At 36.2% G+C, this 22,335-nt stretch overlaps 1 protein-coding gene across 4 annotated transcripts in view; it reads right to left on the bottom strand.

Moving 5' to 3' along the window:
• Window positions 1-480: 480 nt before the first annotated feature.
• The window catches only part of b3galt1b (UDP-Gal:betaGlcNAc beta 1,3-galactosyltransferase, polypeptide 1b), a 71,779-nt gene continuing 49,924 nt past the window's right edge, over window positions 481-22,335 (bottom strand). The window contains exons 1-3 of one of the 4 annotated variants that reach the window (XM_081367890.1): window positions 12,683-12,750; window positions 7,098-7,130; window positions 481-2,568 (exon numbers count right to left, since the gene is read on the bottom strand). In XM_081367890.1, coding sequence (XP_081224016.1) covers window positions 1,360-2,355 — 996 coding nt within the window. In that variant the 5' untranslated portion in view covers window positions 2,356-2,568; window positions 7,098-7,130; window positions 12,683-12,750 and the 3' untranslated portion in view covers window positions 481-1,359. Of the gene's footprint in view, window positions 2,569-2,841; window positions 3,191-3,410; window positions 3,555-7,097; window positions 7,131-12,682; window positions 12,751-22,335 lie in introns of those variants that run through there. The other 3 variants (XM_081367891.1, XM_081367889.1, XM_081367888.1) reach the window with 3 other exon arrangements.

Here is a 22,335-nt window from a genome sequence, read left to right as displayed (position 1 = left end):
GTTGAAGGGTTTGGGGTTTATGAGATTTTAGTTTTTTTTAAATCAATTTTGTATTTGATAAATACAGTAAAAAAAACAGTACTAAATACAATTTGAAATAAATAATTTCTATTGTAATATATTTTTAAATGTAATTTATTCCTGTGATCAAAGCTGAATTTTCAGCATCATTACTCCAGTCTTCAGTGTCACATGATCCCTCAGAAATCATTCTAATATGATGATTTGCTGTTCAAAAAAACATTTATTATTATCAATGTTGATAACAATTGTGCTACTTAACATTTTTTAGTGGAAACCGTGATGCATTTTTTCCTTTAGGATTCTTTGAATAGCATTTATTTGAAATGAAAACCTTTTGTAACATTCTAAATGTCTTAATCACTTTTGATCATGTGTCCTTGCTGAATAAAATGATTAATTTATTTTCCTATTTGACTAATCTTTGAATATAAATAAGCAAAACGTATACAAAAAGATCAATGTACATTGTTATATATTTTTTATGTAAAAAATACACAGTATAATACAATAGTACCCATGGGGATTATGTTCATTTTTGTTTTCACAGTTAAACGCCACATCCCCTCAATAAATCCAGACGATTTAAAAATGAAACAAAAAAATAATGAAACACATGTGAATCACATTTTGGCCTCAATTAAAATAAATAAAAATAATCCAGCCCACCCAAAGTGCTTCATTACATCCCACATTAACACTGCGGTCCATAAGCAACGTTTCTACAGGGTTGACCATGTACAGTAGATACCAAGCGTTAATGATACTTTAGATATATAGATTTACAGTAGAACTACAAACATGAGTCAGCTGTTCAGAAGCAATGGTGTTTTCAACTTCTAGGAGTAAGAAAATAATTTGTATACCTCTTATAAATAACTAACTGTACATCGCCGTTATCTCTTCCAAGAAAAGATGTTTTTGAACATGTAAACAAACAGTATGCAGGCGCTTTCACATACAGTCAACAAAGCAACGTTTGCATGGAACTTTCGTTTGTACAGCCAGAGTTATGTGCAAAGAAAAGTGAACACTCGAGGACATTCTTCATCCGACACATTTAATGTGCATCCCAACTAAAAGAAACTCCAGCATGTTGAACCTTTACAGACTGGCACAGGTATAATATTAACACGAATAGCATATTTCCCCAAACGATTCTCATCCCACTGCTAAACAAAGTGATCCACGAGTTGTTGAAATTCCCCAGGATGATGTTACCGTTTTGTTTTTTTTAAGAAAGAACTCCAATATGAGCTCGGCGCGTCCCAAGGCTCCAAGTTTTGCATCATGGGTATTAAAAAGGGCACAAACACACAAGTCCTCAGGCATCTTCGACTAACACTTGAGATGCTTCTTGCTGGTCATGTCGTTCCAGATCCGATGCATCTCCTCAGGGGAGATCTGGTGTACGGTGATAACTCGACGGTACCTGCAGAGACTGTAGGCCATTTTCCAGTGATTGAAGCCACTGTTCTGATACGGGTGAATGCCCAGCTTCCTCAAACACACCCCGACGTAAACGTCCTCCAGATGCAAGAGTCTGGTGTGCAGGGAAGTCTTGTAGATGAGCTCCGCAACGTCCGCCGAGAACACGTACCCCGTGCCCGAGCAAAACGGTGGGTACTTGCTTTCGGGATAAAGGTCTCTGGGCATGTACCATTTGCTGCGCATGTCCCGTATGGGTCCGCCGTTGATGACGTACCCGGTGAAGTACCTCCGTCGAGGTTTCGTCGCCGGCTTCAGGAGTTTATAAACCAAGTTGTCCATGTTCACGAAGATATCGCTGTCCGTTTTCATCACGTACTTGGCTTGGTTGCAGTAAGTCGCCACCCAGCGCATTCCCATCAGCGTTTTGAGAGTGAGGTTGTGGTACGAGTCGATGAAGTCTTCGACGACGATGTCGTGAAAGATCTCGCTCTCCTGCTCCACCATCTGGTTGAGCACCGCATCCGTACTGCGCCCGAGAAGAAACAGCGTAATGATACGGAGGTCGCTGAACGTGCTCTCGTCACCCCACGTCTCCCGGATGGCCTGGCGGGCGTCGAACTCCTTGTGCGTGGTCGTGATGAGGATGACGAGGAAGGGCACGTTGGTTTCGCATTTCTTGGGCTCGTTGATGATGAAATCGAAGGTGTGCGGGTTCAGCGGGCGCGTCCTGATGTTGCCGAAGGGGGTGGTGGCGTTGCTCTTGAGCGCTTTCGCCGTTTTACGCGCCGGCACGGACAGCTGGCTCGCGTAGGATGACGTGGGTCTGGATATACTTAGATACCACAGAGCGCTGGCCCAACAAACGACCGTCAACACGTAGAGGCATGACACTTTTGAAGGCATTATGATGCATTTACGTGCACTTGGAGCTGTAGATCTCGAACGGCCCCGCAGCCATTAGTGATGGTTCCTCAGGCAGAAATGCAGAGCGCAGCGGCATCTGTATGCAGCTAGACAACAACTGTCAGAGCTGTCTGTTCCTCGTATAAAATTGGTGGGATTTTGTTGCAGGGTTTTGAATGCTCCCTGACACTCTTCTGCATGTTCCACGGAAATCTGAAAAACAAATCTGCAACAGTTAAATTGCTGAAAACACTTCAGATTGAAAACAGAAACACTGTATCTACTGACAAAACTGTTGGTAAATAGCAGAAGTGACACAATTGGGAATGATTTTTATCTGCCGGTTGGTCATGGTTATTGGCCAAAGCCAATTATAGGCCTATTAAAAAAAAAGAAAAGAAAAAGCTAAATCAATACAACCAAATGATGAATGTATCATGATTTATCACTATTTTAAATAGAGCAATAGCTGAAGCAAACACACACCTTTTTGAGGTGCAAGTTTTTTAAAAGAACTTAGAGTATAACTGCAGTATTTCAGATGTTTCGGCAGACTTTGTCAAAGTTCAACTTCTTACAAAATGGAGATGACATCATCAATGACATCACAATCAACATACTATAATTAGCCTGCAAATAAATAAAATACTCTTTTTTTAAGTTTGAAAGTGACACAATTGGGAATATTTTTTATCTGCCAGTTGGTCATGGTTATTACCCAAAGCCAATTGTAGGCCTATATAAAAAAAAAAAAAAAAAAAAGCTAAATCAATACAACCAAAAAGATGAATGTATCATGATTTATCACTATTTTAAATAGAGCAATAGCTGAAGCAAACTCTGAGATACAACTTCTTACTAAATGGAGAACACCAATCAAACCAACAATTACTCCCAGGTGAGATCAATGACATCACAATCAACACACAATAATTAGCCAGCAAACAATTAAAAGACTCTTTCTTAAGTTTATATTATGAGAGCAACGGATACATCATCAACAATTGAGCATCAACTATCACAAACATAATAAAACCCACATTAAGTGCACATACATTTTAATCCAATACATATTAAGTTAACACATTTATAAGAAACGGCTCAAATCAAAATAAAAAAAGGCACCAAAGTTTTTAATTAGTGCATTCAAAAGGCTTCTCGTTTCAGTAAACGTTGATCTAAATCACCTCCTCTTCTTTGTAATTCCCCTTCTTGATTCCTATATAAAGTAATGAAGTAATTGGATGGCTTTGCTCAGCAAAACTTTGGTCCCATATATGGTTTGAATGTGGATTAATTAGTTGATCTGACATAGAACCAACAATTACTCACAGGTGAGATCAATTTACGGTGTTCTCTATTTTGTAAGAAGTTGACAAAGGCTGGTTGTCTGCCGAAACATCGGAAATAATAAAAATACTTAAAGGGATGGTTCGGAGTAAATTCAACCTAGGGTCCTTTGCACCATGAACTCGAGCTAAACACCCCCCAGAAGCCTTTTTCCCCTTGGTCGAACATTATTAAAGTTAGAGCTTATTTAGAGATATCAGCCGGATGGCTTAGTGCAGGCGCTAATGGCCCTACGATGTATCTCGTAAATTACTCCACTAATAATGCCCAGAATGGCACCAAACTTCTACAGTAGTACAAATAGGTTCTGTACTCATAAAACGAGGCATTGGAAAGTTTGTAAATACATCAGGAGTTTATTTAAATAACACTTGCCTGACGGCTCATGCTACCACTAACCCGGACACTGACGTCACTTCAGTGAATTGAGAAAAGCATGTAAAAGTCCTGGCAGAAAGTGATGCATAAAGCCCCGTTCACACTACAAGCGACTTTATCGCTGCATGTCGCCAGTGGCTGGCGATGAGGTCGTTAGTGGGCCTTCTCACTTCTGGTTGCCTAGGGTAATGTTTGTGAGTGACATTCACGGATGTTACGTGTTGTAGACAACAAATCTGTTTTCTTGCCGCTACAAGCTAACATTTTGGAAGGAAAAGTCTAAATATAAATGGGATCAGTACATAAAATGCATAATATTAAAGATGAATGAGAAACAGTGAGTGCCCTGTGCTATCGCGGCTATTTAACTGCAGAAAAAGGGCAAATACTGGTCTTTCTGAGTTCACGAAACCATTCGGGCTCGGAGTCAGCACGACGAGTACTACTGTATGTACACAGAGACATATCATAAATTATTGGACAGTTTCTGACTGCTAAAATAAACTTCTCATTCATCTTGCCTCGGTCAGACGCTGCACTGAAGAGTGACGGCTCCACTGACTTCACTCCTATTGGCTGTCGCTCGCGAAAGTCGCTCTTCATTTGCATAAAGTTAAACATTTCTCAACTTTGTCGCGTCGCCAGACACGCCCCATCCAGTCGCCAACGGTCGCGACCGCGCGTGTCGCCGGAAGTCGCCCGCTCCCCATTGAAAATGAATGGTATCTCGTCGCTTGGTCGCGTGTAGTGTGAACGCAGCTTAAGGATGTAGTGTAACGAAGAATTATTATTTTTTCCGAAGTGTTGACAAATTAGTGTTCACTAATAATTGTTATAAACTGGTACTACCAACAAAATATTAGTGCATTCCTGGAACTGGGCGTTGTTACACTACATCCTTTCGGTCAGGACTTTTACGTGCTTTTCTCAAACTACTGAAGTGACGTCGACGTCCGGGATAGGGTAGCATGAGCCGTCAGGCAAGTGTTATTTAAATAAACTCCTGATGTACTTACAAACTTTCCAATGCCTCGTTTTATGAGTACAGAACCTATTTGTACTACTGTAGAAGTCTGGTACCATTCTGGGCATTATTAGTGGGGTAATTTATGAGATCCAAATTTGGATCCATTAGCGCCTGCACTAAACCATCCGGCTGATATCTCTAAATAAGCTCTAACTTTAATAATGTTCAACCAAGGGGAAAAGGCTTCTGGGCTCGAGGTCATGGTGCAAAGGACCATTTTTTGATTTTACTCCGGACCATCCCTTTAAGTGAGTGGGCAGTTATACTCTGTCTTATCACTATTTAAACCATGTTAGATATGGGTTTAGTCATTTTAGCCTGAGAACATTTTATTGTTGCGAACTGGACTTTCCAATTGGCGTTTGGATTATGGCAGAAAATAAGTTCTGTGGCAAAAACAAAAGTTTAGGATTCTTACACGTTTTGTGCATTATCTGATTAAATATGCACTCATTTGCATACATTTCTAGAACAGAAATCTGAACACTGAAGCCAGGTTCACAATTCTATTTTTCATCTTTTTGATATATTAAATGTTTTTACAGAGAAGATTTTGGATCTCTCTTTTTATCACTCCATGAATCAGAAAATACTCACAAATTCACCATGTTCTGAATAAAATGTTCTATGAATCAGGTGAATGGGATATGAACAAATACCCAAAGAAACCTTTGTTGTTGTTGAATGAACTGAAATCAGATGAGAATACATAACGTAATACAATGAACACTTAAATGTTTTGGATGTTTTTCTTTCCTCTATTCTGAAAGTCTCAAATTCTTTTTTTTTTTTTTGCCTGTAGTGTTTTGCCTTTTAAAGTTGGAACATTTCAGATGAGATAGTTTTTAAAAATAAATAAATAATATATTTTATTTGTAATGCGCTTTTCTTAAACCCAAAGCGCTACAGTAAAATAAACAGAAACAACTAGGGCAATACAACAATTAATTAAAGAAAAAAAAATATTTTTTTAAGAGTGTGAATAAAATATGACTTCAAGAGACTTGGAGTGCATGCTTCATTTGTATTGTTTTGATCTTTTAAATGCTTGAGAGTAGAGTAGATTCTGTCATTATTTACTCTCCCTCAGGTCATTTCAAACCCATATGAACGTGCAATAAAGTAAACAAGTAAATAAAGATAGAATTTTCACTTTTGGGTGAACTGTCCCTTTGAGAGGAGAAGAAAGAATTAAACCAAACGTATGGAAGATTGCACTTGAGTACAGAGCATCCCTCCCGCTGGCACACAGCACAGACTGTCAGCACATTGGCTTATTACCCCCCACCCAACCAAACATCTGAATAGACAGTTAACCAAATATTATGATTTTTATCCACCGCATCGCAGGAGATTGTTAATGCTAGAAAGTATTAAAGAATATGAGGTGGAGAGAATGTGCGTGTGTTTGAAAGCAGTCATCTGTTGTGATGCCTGTATGGAAATGAGAGCGCTGTGTGAAGTTTGCAGCCGTTTAGACGTTTGATAAGAGAGCTGTGTCGGCATATAGCGGCTTTCTAGCGAAATCGTCTTCTCAGTGGGGAAGATAACCAATCAGCACATTTATGGAAGCGAGAAAATATCACGGGGATGCTTTACAAAGAAATAATTTATTGTAATATAATCCAAACAAAATTGAAATGGCTGAATTACTCTTTGCTACTTTTTGTGTGTGGCTAATGTGCTGTTTGCCATCTGACTGAATCTGTTACCTCGTAAATAAATATGAGCAAGGCACAGGAAAGTGAACTAAAAATAAATATAGTGCAACATAGCTTTTTATAATAAAACCATAAACAAAATGTATTTACACACACACACACACACACACACACACACACACACACACACACACACACACACACACATATATATATATACACACATATATATATATACATACACACACACTGTACTGTATGTATATATATATATATACACTATATTAATTATTATAAATTTTATCCATCAACAAGCTTTTACTCACCATTTATCATTATATAGCTGGAGGATGCCTCATCTAGGAAAAGAAAACATGAAAAATCATTATCATTTTTAAAAAATTATTAGCATTTCTAATTTGTAAAAAAAAAAATAACTAAGTATTTTTTTTAAAGAATACATTTTTAAAAATTAAAACAGGATTTAAAATATATTTTAAAAAATATATATTTTAAATTGTATAAAAAAGTAAATAGTAAATATATTATATATTTAATATAATAAATATATATATATATATATAGGCTATATATATATAATGTAAGTACATATTTATATATTTTTTATATTTTATATTTTTAATAAATAAATACATAGAGAGCATTTTACAATTGGAAATTGACATTAAAATGGCATATTATAGACTTTTCAGCAAAATTTAAACAATAAAACAATTATAATGCACAAAACAATTAATAAAAAAACTAAATAAAAAAAATGTATAGAATTCCAACATTTAAATGTAAAACCTGTCGCATATAACAATATAATAAACATACACAGGACAACTTGCTCAACTAGACAAAGTCCTTGCAACAACTTCCATGTGTGACTAGCCCCGGTCCATTGGAGCATCACTCCTGTTCCATAATCCAGTTTCTCTGATTCTATCGGCTGTGTCGGTCCTGATCTGCCTTTCACTGGACACGTTTCAAACGCTGTCTTTCTCAATCAGTTCAGCAATGCTTTATTTTAGTTAACATGACTATGAAGCTCAATGATGAGAAAACAGAATGACAGCTCATAAAGGAGATTGAAGAGAGAAGTTACGTGTGGCAGACGTCACAGAGCCGGTCCGCTTTAAACAGATCTGGCAGTGATGAAGAGTGTGAGCGCGACTGTCCGGACCGGCCTGACACTATTAAGAGCTCCTCGAGAGCAAGAAAAGAAAAAAAGACAGATCTGGAAACCCAGCGTCTGATGTTTCAAGTATTGATCTTTGGGAATACTACACACCTGAAGGGGATATTTTAAATATTGTTGCATTATTAATCAAAAATTTGAACAAACCCCTAACACAAAGTATTAAACTTTGCCGTCTAATTAACATTATTTTGTGCTCCGGACACGCATGATCGCTCAAATTACTTTCTAAGCTACTGGATTTTCACCTGTCAGGCATTAAAAAATCCCATCAGAAATGGCTCACATTCCTCTTTCAGAGACCAAAATAACACAGAAACTGAAACTGCATTGCATTTCCTTTATAACATGTAAAAATGTAGTCCGTCCAGAGAGTTGCCATGAAATTTTGATTGATTTTAATGCGTAATCATATTTAAATGTACTTTAGCTAATGATCTGTTAAGTATTATAATGTTTGTTAATGACTTCTTAATGAAAGGCAGATTTTTTTTAGAAGCACATTTGCTTATGCAGAGCCATTCTATGGAAAATGGCAGGGAAATTATCACTTCAATCCATAAATAATTTTTAGCATCATTCCTCCAGTCTTCAGTGTCACATGATCCTTCGGAAATCATTCTAATAAGCGAATTTGCTGAAACATTTCTTAATATTATTAATGTTGAAAACGGTTGGGCTGCTTCATATTTTGGGGGAAACCATAATAATTTTTTTTTTCAAGATTCTTTGATGAATAAAAAGTTCAAAAGAACAAAATTTATTTGAAATGGTAATCTATTAGAACATTATAAAAGTCTTTACAGTCACTTGTGATCAATTTAAAGCTTCCTTGCTAAATAAATAAATATACTGTATATACGAATAGAAATAAATTTATGTTCAATAATTTCACTTAAATGGCAATGAAAATTACCTATTAATTGTCATTTAATTGAAATTACTGAACTTAAATATACGAGCTTGATAAAAATGATCATTCTAGAAGAAAATTTCAGATGGCACTTAGAGGCTTTTGCATCTGAACTCTTCATATATATACTGTATATATTACCAACCCCAAAACACACGCACACCTGAATTATTCACAATTGTTCAGTAACATGTATTAAGAAAATAAATAGGGTCAGTGTTGATTTCATGCTGACTTTAAATAACATCAATAATCTTACCAAAAAATCCCCCCAAAAAAACAAAATCTGCAAAAGTCGCAGCACTTTCTTCATGGTTTTTATGCTGATATGAATGCATTAGCTTCACAGTACTTTGCCAGGATTGGTGACCATCTGCTGTGCAGAAATGAAAGAAACGTTCCTTCACTGCTAAACTCACATTAAGTTGAGCCCAGGTGGAAGTAAATGTCAATCTATGAAATTACTTTAAAATCACTCTGAAATCTCTCTCCTCAAAGGTACGGCATGAAAACCATTTTATATGAAGAACAGGATGGCATTACTTTGGTGCAAACACCATCTATATTGAAAGTGTAGTGATAAAACTGGTCTTATCCTGTGTTCATATCCACATTCTAGTGCAGCAAACTCCAACATATTAACCTTAAATGAAAGTTTCGGGTTTGTCCCGAGATAACATCATTCTCCAGGCAGCCTATAAGATGAGCTGCCGGCACCAGACACACACACACACACACAACTGAATAAGATAATTTCACAATCACAGCATGTTTATCAGGAAACCAGGCAGACAATTCTGTCGGTAAAAGCAGATAAAGACCTCAAAAGGCCAAATGCCCCTGTTAAAACAAGAAACGGCAACATATCTCGGCTCGATTCAGATAAACTGTGTGTGGATTCAATTTATTACTTGTTTTTAGCCGGAGACACATTCAAAGCTAACTCTTGGACCAAATGCATTTTATGCTATTGATTTGCCGTGAGGGGTTTTAAAGCGCCTTTGATTGACTTAATAAGAAATTGTGGCGTGTTTAAAATTGCTGTAAATAAGTCCAGGAGGGGAACGCTACAAACACGCTCCACGATTCAAGTCAGCATTGATTCACAACTGAGCCTATCTTTATGCACATCCCTGCATTCTAAAGGGAAAAATGGTTGTAGTAATTTTGCTCTGCTTGTGCAATGACTTTCCTTTTCAAATGTTTTCTGAATACCTTGCAATCCAATCCATCCTAGAAAAAAAGAAAAACCGGCTTATAATTTGTCTGAATATCCTATTTCGTGCAGAATGCATTACATTATTGAAAGTAGCAATTCTAAAAAAAAATATCTAAGTGAAATGTTTATCATCAGAGGTTTATATGTAGAGCGAGGCGGTTATTACAGCGAATACCACCCTGACTCGCGTCGGGGTCTTGAATCAGCCTGAAGGGGTTGTATTCGCTATAACAACCGCCTCGCTCTACATTATCCCGCTTATTACATGGCTACCTACTGAATAAAAGTTGGTTAGAATCCTGCGTCCATAGAAACGCTCTGTTTTTCATGGCAACGGTGTGTTATACTTACCAGCGGTCTGTTATCAAGAAATAACACACCGCATTCTACATTAGAATTCAACCAAGCCATGTAATAAATATATTTAGGGCTGTCAAAATTAACGAATCCGATTAAAATGAGTTAAATAAAGTCTTAAATGACTGTAAAAGTTAAGGCCATGGGATATGTGTCAGATCCGCGTCATGTGCGTCAGCTCTTAAAGTGACAGCAGCCTAATAAACCTGTTGCTGTCTGTCATTAATGTAAATCAAACAACTAAAGACAAAGAGAAAATCACTCCCTGATCTTGACTGAGCAACTTTTGTAGCTTTAATAAGAATTCATCTATTTTTAAATGATAATTTATGCAGTGAAGACTGTGTTTGATAACTTTAATTATTATTCTACATTAATTTGGAGGTTAACTGTGAAATTATTACAATATAATATATATATATATATTTAAATTAATTAAATTAATGAATTAAAATTAATGTTAGGTGCATTTAATCACAAATAATTGCAGAAAAATGTGTGATTAATTAGTTATTATAGCTATTTAAATCAATTGACAGCACTAATATATATATATATATATATATATATATATATATATATATATATATATATATATATATATATATAATATATATAGGGTGCTGTCCATTGATTTACATAGCTATAATTTAAATAGCTCTCTCTCTCTCTCTCTCTCTCTCTCTCTCTCTCTCTCTCTCTCTCTCTCTCTCTCTCTCTCTCTCTCTCTCTCTATATATATATATATATATATACATGCATATGTATGTGTGTGTATATATATATATATATAGAGCTATTTAAATTATAGCTATGTAAATCAATTGACAGCACTATATATATCTCTAACATATTCCACATGGAAGCTCAACACGATCAAGCTGACTATTGGAATAAGGTACATTTGATCTTTTGATTGAATTAAAACCTCACTTAAAGATCACGGAAATACTAGGAAATGGCGCAGTTTAAAAAATATGTTCAATGAATTTTCCTGCAACAAATAGAATACAGTTAGCAAAAGAGATTTGAGATCTGATGAGGAACAAAATCACAATCCATCTTCAGGTTTTAGTAGTGACAGGTGCAGATTCCCCCAGACACAGAGACCGCCTCATCCCGAGTGACACCTGCGCTGTGTGCCTCAAATGCAGGAGAAAACAGCTATGAAATCCTAATCCTATTATGCAGTTTTGTGGCTGAAACAGAAATTTTATGGCCAGTCATTTTTCTCAATTCACCCACCAGTGGCAGGAATAGCAGATTGCCTTTTAATCATAATAGCATTTTCAGTCTCTCTCGCGTTGATTTAAGCCGTTTCATATCTTACGACTAACCTCTTCTCAAACATTTTTCATCAATAGTTTTGCATAATTACTAGTGCCAATATGCTGTGCTCCTCTTGTAAACGAGGCTGTTATCTGCTAATTTCTTTCTTTAGAAGCTTGATAGAAACACTCATATTGGTTTTTGTTGCTACAGAATGAAACCGTGAGCTGCACACGGATCGCTTTTGTTTCGTAAGCTGATTAATTTGTTTATGAATTGATTTATTTAGGGACCCCCGTCCGAAGCTGAATCAATTGAGAAAATTAAACATGCACACTCTGTTCCAAAACCTAGTGAGCTGCCTTGCTGTTTACAGTCTACTTAGGCAGCATTATGGACCCTCGTAAGTGAATGATTTGAAACGCTCTACATACGCAGATGCTGTGCATCATATTAGTGCATCTCACACGAAAAGAGCAAAGGAGACTCGACGTACAATTGATTACAATAGAAGTTTGAGTTGCTATTTTACTAAGCTTTGCAGTACTCTAACTAGCGTTATTTTAATATCATTTAAAAATAAAAAAAAATACAATTTTGTTAATATTTTATAATTAGATGTTATTTTTACATTTTATAAGATGGGAATTATCTGAGAGCTCGTACTTGTACCAGCTGACCTCTGCAGATTCATGTCGGTGTTGATAGTGTTGACATAGAAACACGTAAGCAGCTCCGAATACAGCGTCACATGTTGTCATTATGACACTACAGTAATTATTTGACATGGCGCGAATACAGCAATCGCATAATGAATTAATTATAATTCGCAATGCCTTATGGGATTTCCTTCTCTATGTGAATTTAGAGAGGCAGCAAAGCCTTTGTGACACCAATGAAGCCTGTGTAGGCAGCTCGTGTTTTGGAACGGAGCCATTGTTTTAAATACCTTTTCAGTGTTACTGAATCTCTCTTGAGCACAACCGCCAAATGTAACAATCATGAGCATTGATGGGAAAATAAATAAAGAAAAAACTGCTTTATGTAATGCTAATTGATTCAACAGGTGCGCTCATTTGTGTGATTGACAGGAGATCACCATGGCAACAGAACAGTGGGATGACAGCCAGAGAGACTCACATAATCCCACACAGTACTTAGAGCTTGTCAGTCACACACACACAAGTATCGACACATCTGCCAAACACACGGCAATCCAAATTCACTAAACGCTAGTAAAACGATTCTCAGCAGCAATGACTCACTGTTTTCATGCACACCAATAGTGTGATTATTGCCTAAAAGAGTAAGGAAATACTCAGACGAAGATGTTTAGCAGATGTGAGCAAACCTTCAATTCCATTTATATGCTATTTTTTTGGTAGATTTGTCCATTTGTACCCCGTACCACAACACAAAATGTTACATTGGAATGCAAAAGGCCTGTTTGTTGCGGCTGTTTGTATTTTCCAGCTTTGAATGCCAAATGTTTATTATAGGTCTCTTTCCATGACCTTCCTCATTTTGCCCAAACACCCATTGGCAGGAATATACAGCAGATTGCCTTTTAATCATAATAGCATTTTCAATCTTCAATCAGCTGGTGTAGAAGAATTTTCACTCAGAAATCAGATTTTACAATTAATTACAAAGAAATGGCAAGTAACAAATTGAGTTAAATGTGAAATTTTGAAGTAGAAAGACTGAAATAGTGTATTTTCTCGTAAAGTGTACTCCAATATTCTTTGTTTTATTTACAACTTTTTAAAAAAAATATTTTTTTACAGTGTATATCTGCGACTAAAGCTGTTTTATCAATAATTTGTAAATTTGCATAACTCTATCTCGATATTGCCCAATTCCACATAAGAAAAATAAAATAAAAAATCATGCTTTGGTAAATCATAATTGTGATATAAAAAGACATAAATCTTAATTATGAGATGAAAAGTCGAAATTATGACTTAAATAAGTCATGACACACTAAGACATAATTTAGACTTTTTATGCCATAATTATGATAGAATGCTGAAATTAAGAGATCATTTCAGAATACATAAGTCAAAATTGACATACCAATTCATAATTATGACATTAAATTCTGATTATGAGATTATAAATTATGAGCTAAAAAGTTGAAATTATGTAGACTGTTTAATGTTCTATGGCTTTTTGTCAACATTTCGATTTAGTATGTCCTCATTTCAACTTTTTACTGTCATAAGTTCAACCAGTATATCATAATTATGATTTACCAAAACATACAATTTCCTACAGGCGAAATTGGCTTCTGTATATTGCAAATATAATTCATGATATATCAAAACAACTGTTTATGTCAATAAAAATGTCTCCATTTCGGTGCTTCCTACTATCAATTAAGCACTCTTCAAAAGTGCAAAAAGAGAAATTTCTTATCAGAAAAGTGAACAGACAAGGTCTAAATTGTAATTTCATCATATTTCACTACATTTAACAAATTAACATTATGGATGACTATGGAAGAACACTTCCAGCATGCTGTAATTTTCCAAATTTTTCATGTCAGTATTTATTTTATAGTTATGTGAAGACTTTTGTGTGAACATTTAGTTCTGCTGTATGACAAAAAATATAATCTGTTTTGATGGCTGTTAATTACTTGTATTGTTTTAACTTGGTTTAGACAAACATGTCTAATCAGTTGAGGGGATACAAAAAATGACAGGCAATAAATAGGCACAATTAGTCAAAATTAAAGATGTAATTATGTTGGACTAATAAATCCTCTGTTGCGTGATTGTTGAATTTAAATTCTATTCCTTTTTGTGTCATTCCATGGGTTATCTACACACTACCAGCAACATTCTGCAATGAACAATTGCAATACAGGCAGTGAGATAAATATCTGCGTAGTATGTTAATAAAAGATCAGCTTCTCCAACCAACATCCCATATATTTACCACGTTAAAAAAAACATGCCGAAACACATTTCAGCAGAATAAGCATTCGCACAGGAACTGCCGTACCTGAAATATAATGAGAGCTAATGCACTGAAACACTGGTAAACTCCTGAGGAAATATTGAAAAACAACATTTCCTCCAGTTTCTACAGGCAGGATTCAAGCTAGGCCCGAACTCATTCAAATTTGACTTGCATTGCCGAAAGCAGTCACCCTTGTCCCATTTGGCATGCATTGCAAATCATCCAGCAGAGCCATGTATATTCATGAAAGGGAAATACAAGTCATATCTTGAACCTCAGGGAGACATTACAAACCAGTGAAATAATTACACAAAACAACCATAAGATACAATGTATATGGTGATTTATGTTTTGGCGGGGGGGCACATCCGTTGTAGAGGAACAACGCGAAGACACCTATTCATCAAAGTGGTGGCATCCATTTCTTCTAGCCGCTAGGTTTAGCTCTCTGCAGTCTACTCAGTAAAGAGAGCAATTACACTGTCCTCTATACATCACAGAGGAAAACGCGGTGATTTATAGTCCCACACTGATCTGAAAGCAGGGTTCTCAGACACCTAACCAATAAAGACATTTCTACTTTAACACATGACACTTTCAATGTACAAATCTGCATTTCCATAGAAATCCTCGAAATGGCACGAGTGCAGGATGACTCTCATGAGACAGGTCATTAAAACTTTAATCTAAATATGGTTAGATGTAAATAATGTCTTTCGGACGTTATATACAATACAGTAGGACACATTATTATAATAAAAGCAGAGCACAGCGGAATAAGATAACAATTAAAAAAAGAATATGCTTGTGTTGTAATTTAAAAAATAAATATATGAAGGAACCTTAATAAAATAATCATCTTAATAATAATAAATAACCTGTTTTTCATGTTAAATGCAGGGTTGGGGAAAGTTACTTCTAAAAGTAATGAGTTAATTGATTAAAAAAAATATTTATTCACACATATTTCTGTAATTAATCACAACATTAAAGTCGATACTTTTTTTATTGTAATCATTTTACAGTTAATCTCCAAATTAATGTAAAACAACAAAGACAAATATTTGACCAAACAGGTATACAGAAATTGAAAAACACTTCACAATCTTCACTATTTAATATAGATTCATCCTTATTAAAGCTACACAAGTCGTTCAGTCAAGAGCAGGGAGTGATTCATTCTCGTTTGTTCTTTGATTTACAGAGTTCTTTGGATCTGACACATATCCTATGCCCATCCCTTGTCATTTCAGACTTTATTGAACTCATTTCAGACTGTGCTTACGAGGATACTTGAAAAAGCAGGCATTGGCATACTTGTGTGTGTTTTTGTCCGTTCAAGTGCAAAAGAGAACTCAATGCGGCCGGCGCGCTGTCTGAAACGGCTCTCTGTGCGCACAAGTCATGTGTGTGTCTGTCACACACACACACAGGAGATTCACAGACGTGCGCCAGTACAGATTTATGTTCTGTTTTTGTGTTTTAACATGCTTGAATGGTTTAATAGCAGTTGAATGAATGATATGCATGATCATATACTGTAGGCATTTTTGCTTATTTGTATGGTTGAATTGGATCATCGAAGGTCAGCAGCAAAGACGTAGTTTAATAAAGTGAGATTAAATACATGAAGTATATTAATTTTGTCCTATATGACATATTTATCCGTATCCATATTTATTAACTACAATAAGCATCATGTTCACACACAAACGCCTCTGCACCTTTACTCCTGATTTCTCTCCACATGGGGACAGGAGAGCTGTTATACCGTTATACCACCGGTCTCGCGTCGCCCTCTCACGTTCCTCGACCTCGTCCTGCTCGCCACAAAGTGGCACTGGCAAACGATCTGCGATCTACATATCTTCATCGGAGCCAAGCAGACTCTCATCATGGAAACCCTGTCATGCAAGAAATATTATTACACACTGACAACTTTTGCTAGCGTTGTAACTTTTTGCTTTTGCTATATTGTTTACGTTTGGTATTGTAGTGTTACTAACCGTACTATAAAGTTTTCTCACCGGTAAATGACACGTGATGTATTGCAGTGACGTTGTCTCCGGTCTTCTGGGCTGTGCGCGTTCATGCATTCAGGAGGCGTGGCTTTGGACGGCGGTTTGCAGGGAGGGTGGGATGTACGCTTTTACTGCTATCAGGCTAAAGTTAGCATTTTCCCAGATGTCCAACAGCACCTTTAAAGTCGGCATGAAATCAAATTTGACAAATCATCTTTTTTTATATGTAATATTGTAGTGTTTATTATAAATGATTTATCTGTGCACTTCATTATTTTTTTTAAATTCATGTACCCTTATAATCTTTAATCAAATACATTACCCTTCCCTCCCCCCTCGAAACGACCTCTCTTCTCTTTCGGTCACGTGCCATGGCGAAAGGGTGCGGCCAGAGCCGATGAGGGTGCGGCTATCGAGATGCTCTCGAGGGTGAACTTGACTGATAACAGAGAATGTCTAATAAGGCTGATAACTTGACTTGACTCATCTTGGTTCGCGGGAATAATAAAATAAAATATCCTTCATGGGAGGGTAACGGTGGGGAGTTCGTGAAAATCCTCCACAACTGAATGTAAACTGGCATTCAAATCTGCCTCCATTTTGTTTGCAACGCCCAACCTCCAACGATTCAATCAATTCCCGAAGGACGAAATCAAGCCCCGGCCTACATTTTTTTCTAATTTCAGAAGCCGTTTCACTCGGATATACGTCACAACAAGGAAAAATTACAATCTCAACTTCCGTTTCATGCCGACTTTAACTAGTTACTTGAAAAAAGTAATCTGATTACATAACTCACTTTCTTGTAGTGCGTTACCCCAAACACTGGTTAGAAGTCAGTGCAGCAACCAGAGACATGACAAAAATGAACATCCAATCAAACCAAAGGAAATGATTTACCCCCCTATGTTCACAGTAACTAATCCATCAAATCATGAGTTTATTAAAACATGCTGTATATGTAGGGGACATAAAACTGTACTGCATAAGAGGAAGGACTCGCCAATGACGTCCATCTAGTGCATGTTTACACAAACCAACAATTAGCGCAGACAGAAAGCATGACCGCATCCCGCGTGAACGGCCCCTCAGGATGTTACGTTTGAAGAAAAACGCATATTAAGAAAAGCATACAGTGAGAGATTATTAAATAATCCATAAAACCAGAACGGAGCGTCAAACACGCACACAAACACATACACGCGCGCTGTGTTTTCCCATTTGGCTCGGATCCTCATCTCCTTTCCATTTGAAAGGCTCCGTTTATCCCGGCTGCCATTTAATGATGCATGAAGGTCTCAGAAAAGGATGTCTTCTCCCCTCGTGAGGGTGTCCCTTTCCCACCAGATTTCTAATTAAAGCTGGCCTCGATAAGACCTCCCTGCGTGACGCCAGACTTTGTGTTTTCAAACGATAACACATAATTGAATGATTACTGGTAGACAACTCAGACAAACACTTTTTTTTCTGGAATCGCAAAGATGCAAATTGAAGGAGATAAAGGCAAAAGGCTGACACAGCACAGTGTGATGCCCAGGCTTAATGTACTTCTCAGAGAAATTTAAAGCACATCAATAAGCTCAGAGCTCTTTCTGCTGTCAAAACCACAATTAAATGTGAAAGGAAGAAAGAGGGAAATGAACTGTTTTCCCAAGTCTACAATATTAGTGGCATGTAAGTACTTATTAATCTCAAAGACACGTTTCCCAAAAGCACCGGCATCTAAGAATTGGACCACTCACATGCAACTTTAATTCCTCTTTCCACTTGCTTTCAGTTTATTTGAAGACACTAAATAGATGATATTAATGCATTTTGATTATTGTACACAAAAGTTTCACGGCTCCCTGAACATTTTGTTGGATATCTGAATATGCAATGTATCAAAACTGCCCCTCTGCTTTAAACAACAACAACAACAAAATAATTTTATTCTATCTTCATGCATTCTTGACACTTGAATGTGGGTAAGTTTCATAAAAAAGCAAGATTTTGAGCAAAAAGCTGAGAAAATCGTGTTTTTGTCAAAGACTACATCCTGATAGGATTCAGAATGATGATTAAAACACAGATGGAGAAGATCGAGTCCATCAACACCCCTAAAGCTTCACAGTCCTATAGCTCGTCCCGGGTCGACGTTCCATTCAGTAACATTAGGCAGTTTTGATTTATATGCTGTTTAATGTTGATGATCGCGTTATTTTACTTATGCATATGATTACATATGATATTGCTCATTTCTGCATATTCTTTGCCTGTGTTTTGATCTGGAAAATTCAGCCCTCTTTCAGAACATGCGTAACAGTGCCCCCCTTTCGTATAACATTAGAAACACGGAAAGCCGGAAATTTCCATCAATGGCGGGGAAAGAGTTAATCATTATTGAAGGGTTGTGGATCAGGGTTATTAAAGTAAATTGAACCAATTTTTTTTTTATTTCAGCTAGTTGCCAACATTTTTTATATTAATTTAGTTTCACTTGATGTATTAAAATAACTAAAACTGAAATGAAAATGAATAAAAACTATATAGATAAAACAATTAGAAAAATATAAAAATAAAACCTAATTCAAGATATTAATAACAACTATAATAGTATCTCATACTCAAATGAAACTGTTGTATAGATTTCAGGCTTTTGTCCATTGCAATAAATAATCCACATCGTGTGAAATTCATGTGAAGTTGATCAAAATATTTCTAAAACCTTGTTTTACCGAACTTACATTTACATTTATTCATCATGCAAACTATATTCGGTAGGAGCTTAATGTTTTAACTTTCAGCATGCAGAAATGATTTTCCCATCTGGCAGTATGTTCATGTTAGAGAGAAAATATTGAAGATATTTGGCAAATGTTTTGGCCTTCTGTGGGCCTGACAGCTCCCATACTGATGCACTTCAGCTGTTAACAGGCCATCCACGTACTGCTTTTGGGAAACAAGTGCTGGCTCCATCACAAAAATAATGTAGGCCACTTGATCTTAAGATCTCGAGAGCGTGTTTTGTAATGTTAGGAAACCTGGCCAAAGACTGAAAAAATGAAAAAACTGTGTAGGAGTGAAGCCTGTCACCAGCCCTTCCCACGGTAGTCATTATTGGTAATGGGTGACATTACTTCTCAGGCAGAACCCGACCTGTCTGAACCAGGAGCAGAACGCACTTCATCTCAAAGTCATAAAAGTCACCCTCTCTATGTGCTGTAAAATTTCTGATGACATGAGGCTTTTTTTTTCTCGTGAAGTGCAGGATCTGTCATGCGTAACAGAGAAATCACACATTTTAAATTGTCAAGTCAATAAATGCGTGACAGAACCAACAACTGAAATGAAAACTGACTGTATTCATTCTCTTAATACAATACCACTCAAAAGCTTCTGGTCAGTGAGATGTTTGAATGTTTTTGAAAGAAGTCTCTTTTGTTCACCAAAGCTGCATTTATTGAAAATTAAAACTGAGATATTGTGAAATATGCATTTCTATGTTAATATATATTAAATTGTATTTTTTCCTGTGATGGCAAAGCTGAATTTTCAGCGTCATTCCTCCAGTCTTCAGTATCACATGATCCTTTAGAAATCATTCTAATATGCTGAACATTTCTTACTATTATCAATGTAGAAAACAGTTGTGAAAAGTTCATTTATTTGAAATCGAAATCTTTTGAAACATAAATGTCTTTACTGTCACGTTTGAGCAATTGAATGTACTGTATCCTTACTGAATTAAAGAATTCAGGTTCCTTTAAAAAAAAAAAAACAACTTACTGACACCAAACTTTTGAAAAGACTGTATTCTAAATATTTTTGTTCCCATAATAATTTATGAAAATGTATCCAATCACTTGACTCATTCTGGTAACGCCCACTTTTTACAAATACCCTGTTGAATACACTGGAAGTAATTCAGTGGCTTTGTAAATATCACAATAATAATTAAGTATATTTACTTAATAAAATCTCAGAATGCTTACTTGATGGTTTGAGTTTTGTCTAAATATAAATATACACTTTTTACAGTGTATCCTGTTTCACTCTAAAATGTGACGCATTAGAGAATCAAAATGCTTTTAACATTAGCATAATCTTTTGCTCAGATTTCAGTAGTATTTTGTGGCTTACAGTACTTTTTTATTTCAAGCAATCAAACAGAATTAGCTGAATGTTTGAGCTCATGTGTGTCTCAATGTTTGATCTGCCCTCGCGGCTCAAACGGTTATCTTTATTTCAGGATGATTTCCAAGCAGATCAGCAAATGGGTTCCTAACTGTAGTAATCTTCTCCTGTGCCTTTACCTCTCTCGGCTTCACAGATCCTGAGCATGAATCATTTTAGATTGTATTTATATTAAAACCAGAGAACGGAGATCACAACCTTGATTTGACTTCCTCTTTCTATCTCTATGTAAAACACATCATGCCTCATCTGAATCAAAACAGCAATTTTTCTAAAGCACGTCGAGAGCAGTCAACACGGGCGGTAGCCTTGAGCACTGGCTCACAGTCATATCTTATTATATTCAAATTTGCCTTTCAAAATATTTCCTGCTCAAATACATCTGTTCAGCACAAACTCCCCTGTTATTGATGAACAAACAGAGGACCAAAGCATGAATTTAAAAAATGCAATTCCTTTTTGACTAATTAACTTCCATTGCATTTTTCACCAATTCATTTTCTTCTCATTACTGGATAAGGATTTTAAATGGAGTTAATCTTGCCAATCACACATGCTCATATCTCACTCCTGCACCATTTGTTCCTCCACCACCTCATCTCCACCTTTATGTCCATTTCATCACTAGTTCATTTAAGATGCGGAGATATTGCTTCTAGTTCACTTTTGGCGTGCATTTGTACACGTGTTATTCGAGAATGGTTTGACTAATCAACTTGAATTCCATAACTTTTTGTCAGCATGGTCTGTAGATGATCCGGTTTTTTTAAATGGCAGAAAAATTTTCATGACGGAAAATGACGTCATAGGGTGCATGAACGTGACTGCAGCTTTAGACAGGTGGTGGCGCTAGAGGGATTGAGTTAGAGACTTCAAAATCGCTGTGGTTAATGTCGAGACTGTCCTCTATCTGTGTGCCAAATTTCACAACTTTCCTGCAAGCGGTTCAATGGACTGCCATAGACTCAAGTACAGAAGAAATTAATAAGAAGAAGAAGAACACCAACGGATCCCCTAATAAATTAATTAAATTTATAAATGAATGCACAAAATGTAAAACATGTTTTAGGGTTACCTCAGGTTGAAACAACATATTTGGACTTGTGACAACCTGACACAGTTTAAAGTGGACGTCTAAACTAATTTTAATTATTAGCAGGCAAATATGGGATTATCATACTGATATATGATGCATAAACTACTCACGTACAAATGTTGAAACAAAATGGCCTGGTTTCACAGATAGGGTTTAGATTAACCCAGGATTAGACCTTAGTTCAATTAGGACATTTACGTAGCTTTTATAAACACGCCTTAGAAAAAGAAAAGAAAAAAAACATTACTGGTGTGCATCTTGGGACAAAACAATGACACTGACATATTTTAAGATGTCAGTGCAAGTTGCTTTCAGTTAAAACAGCTCAAACATGCATTTTAG

The sequence above is a fragment of the Scardinius erythrophthalmus genome (assembly GCF_964197995.2).
Source record: "Scardinius erythrophthalmus genome assembly, chromosome: 6".
NCBI classification, from domain to species: Eukaryota; Metazoa; Chordata; class Actinopteri; order Cypriniformes; family Leuciscidae; genus Scardinius; species Scardinius erythrophthalmus.
The sequence above is the reverse complement of the archived record's forward strand: the minus strand, read 5'-3'. Positions and strand labels throughout refer to the sequence as shown.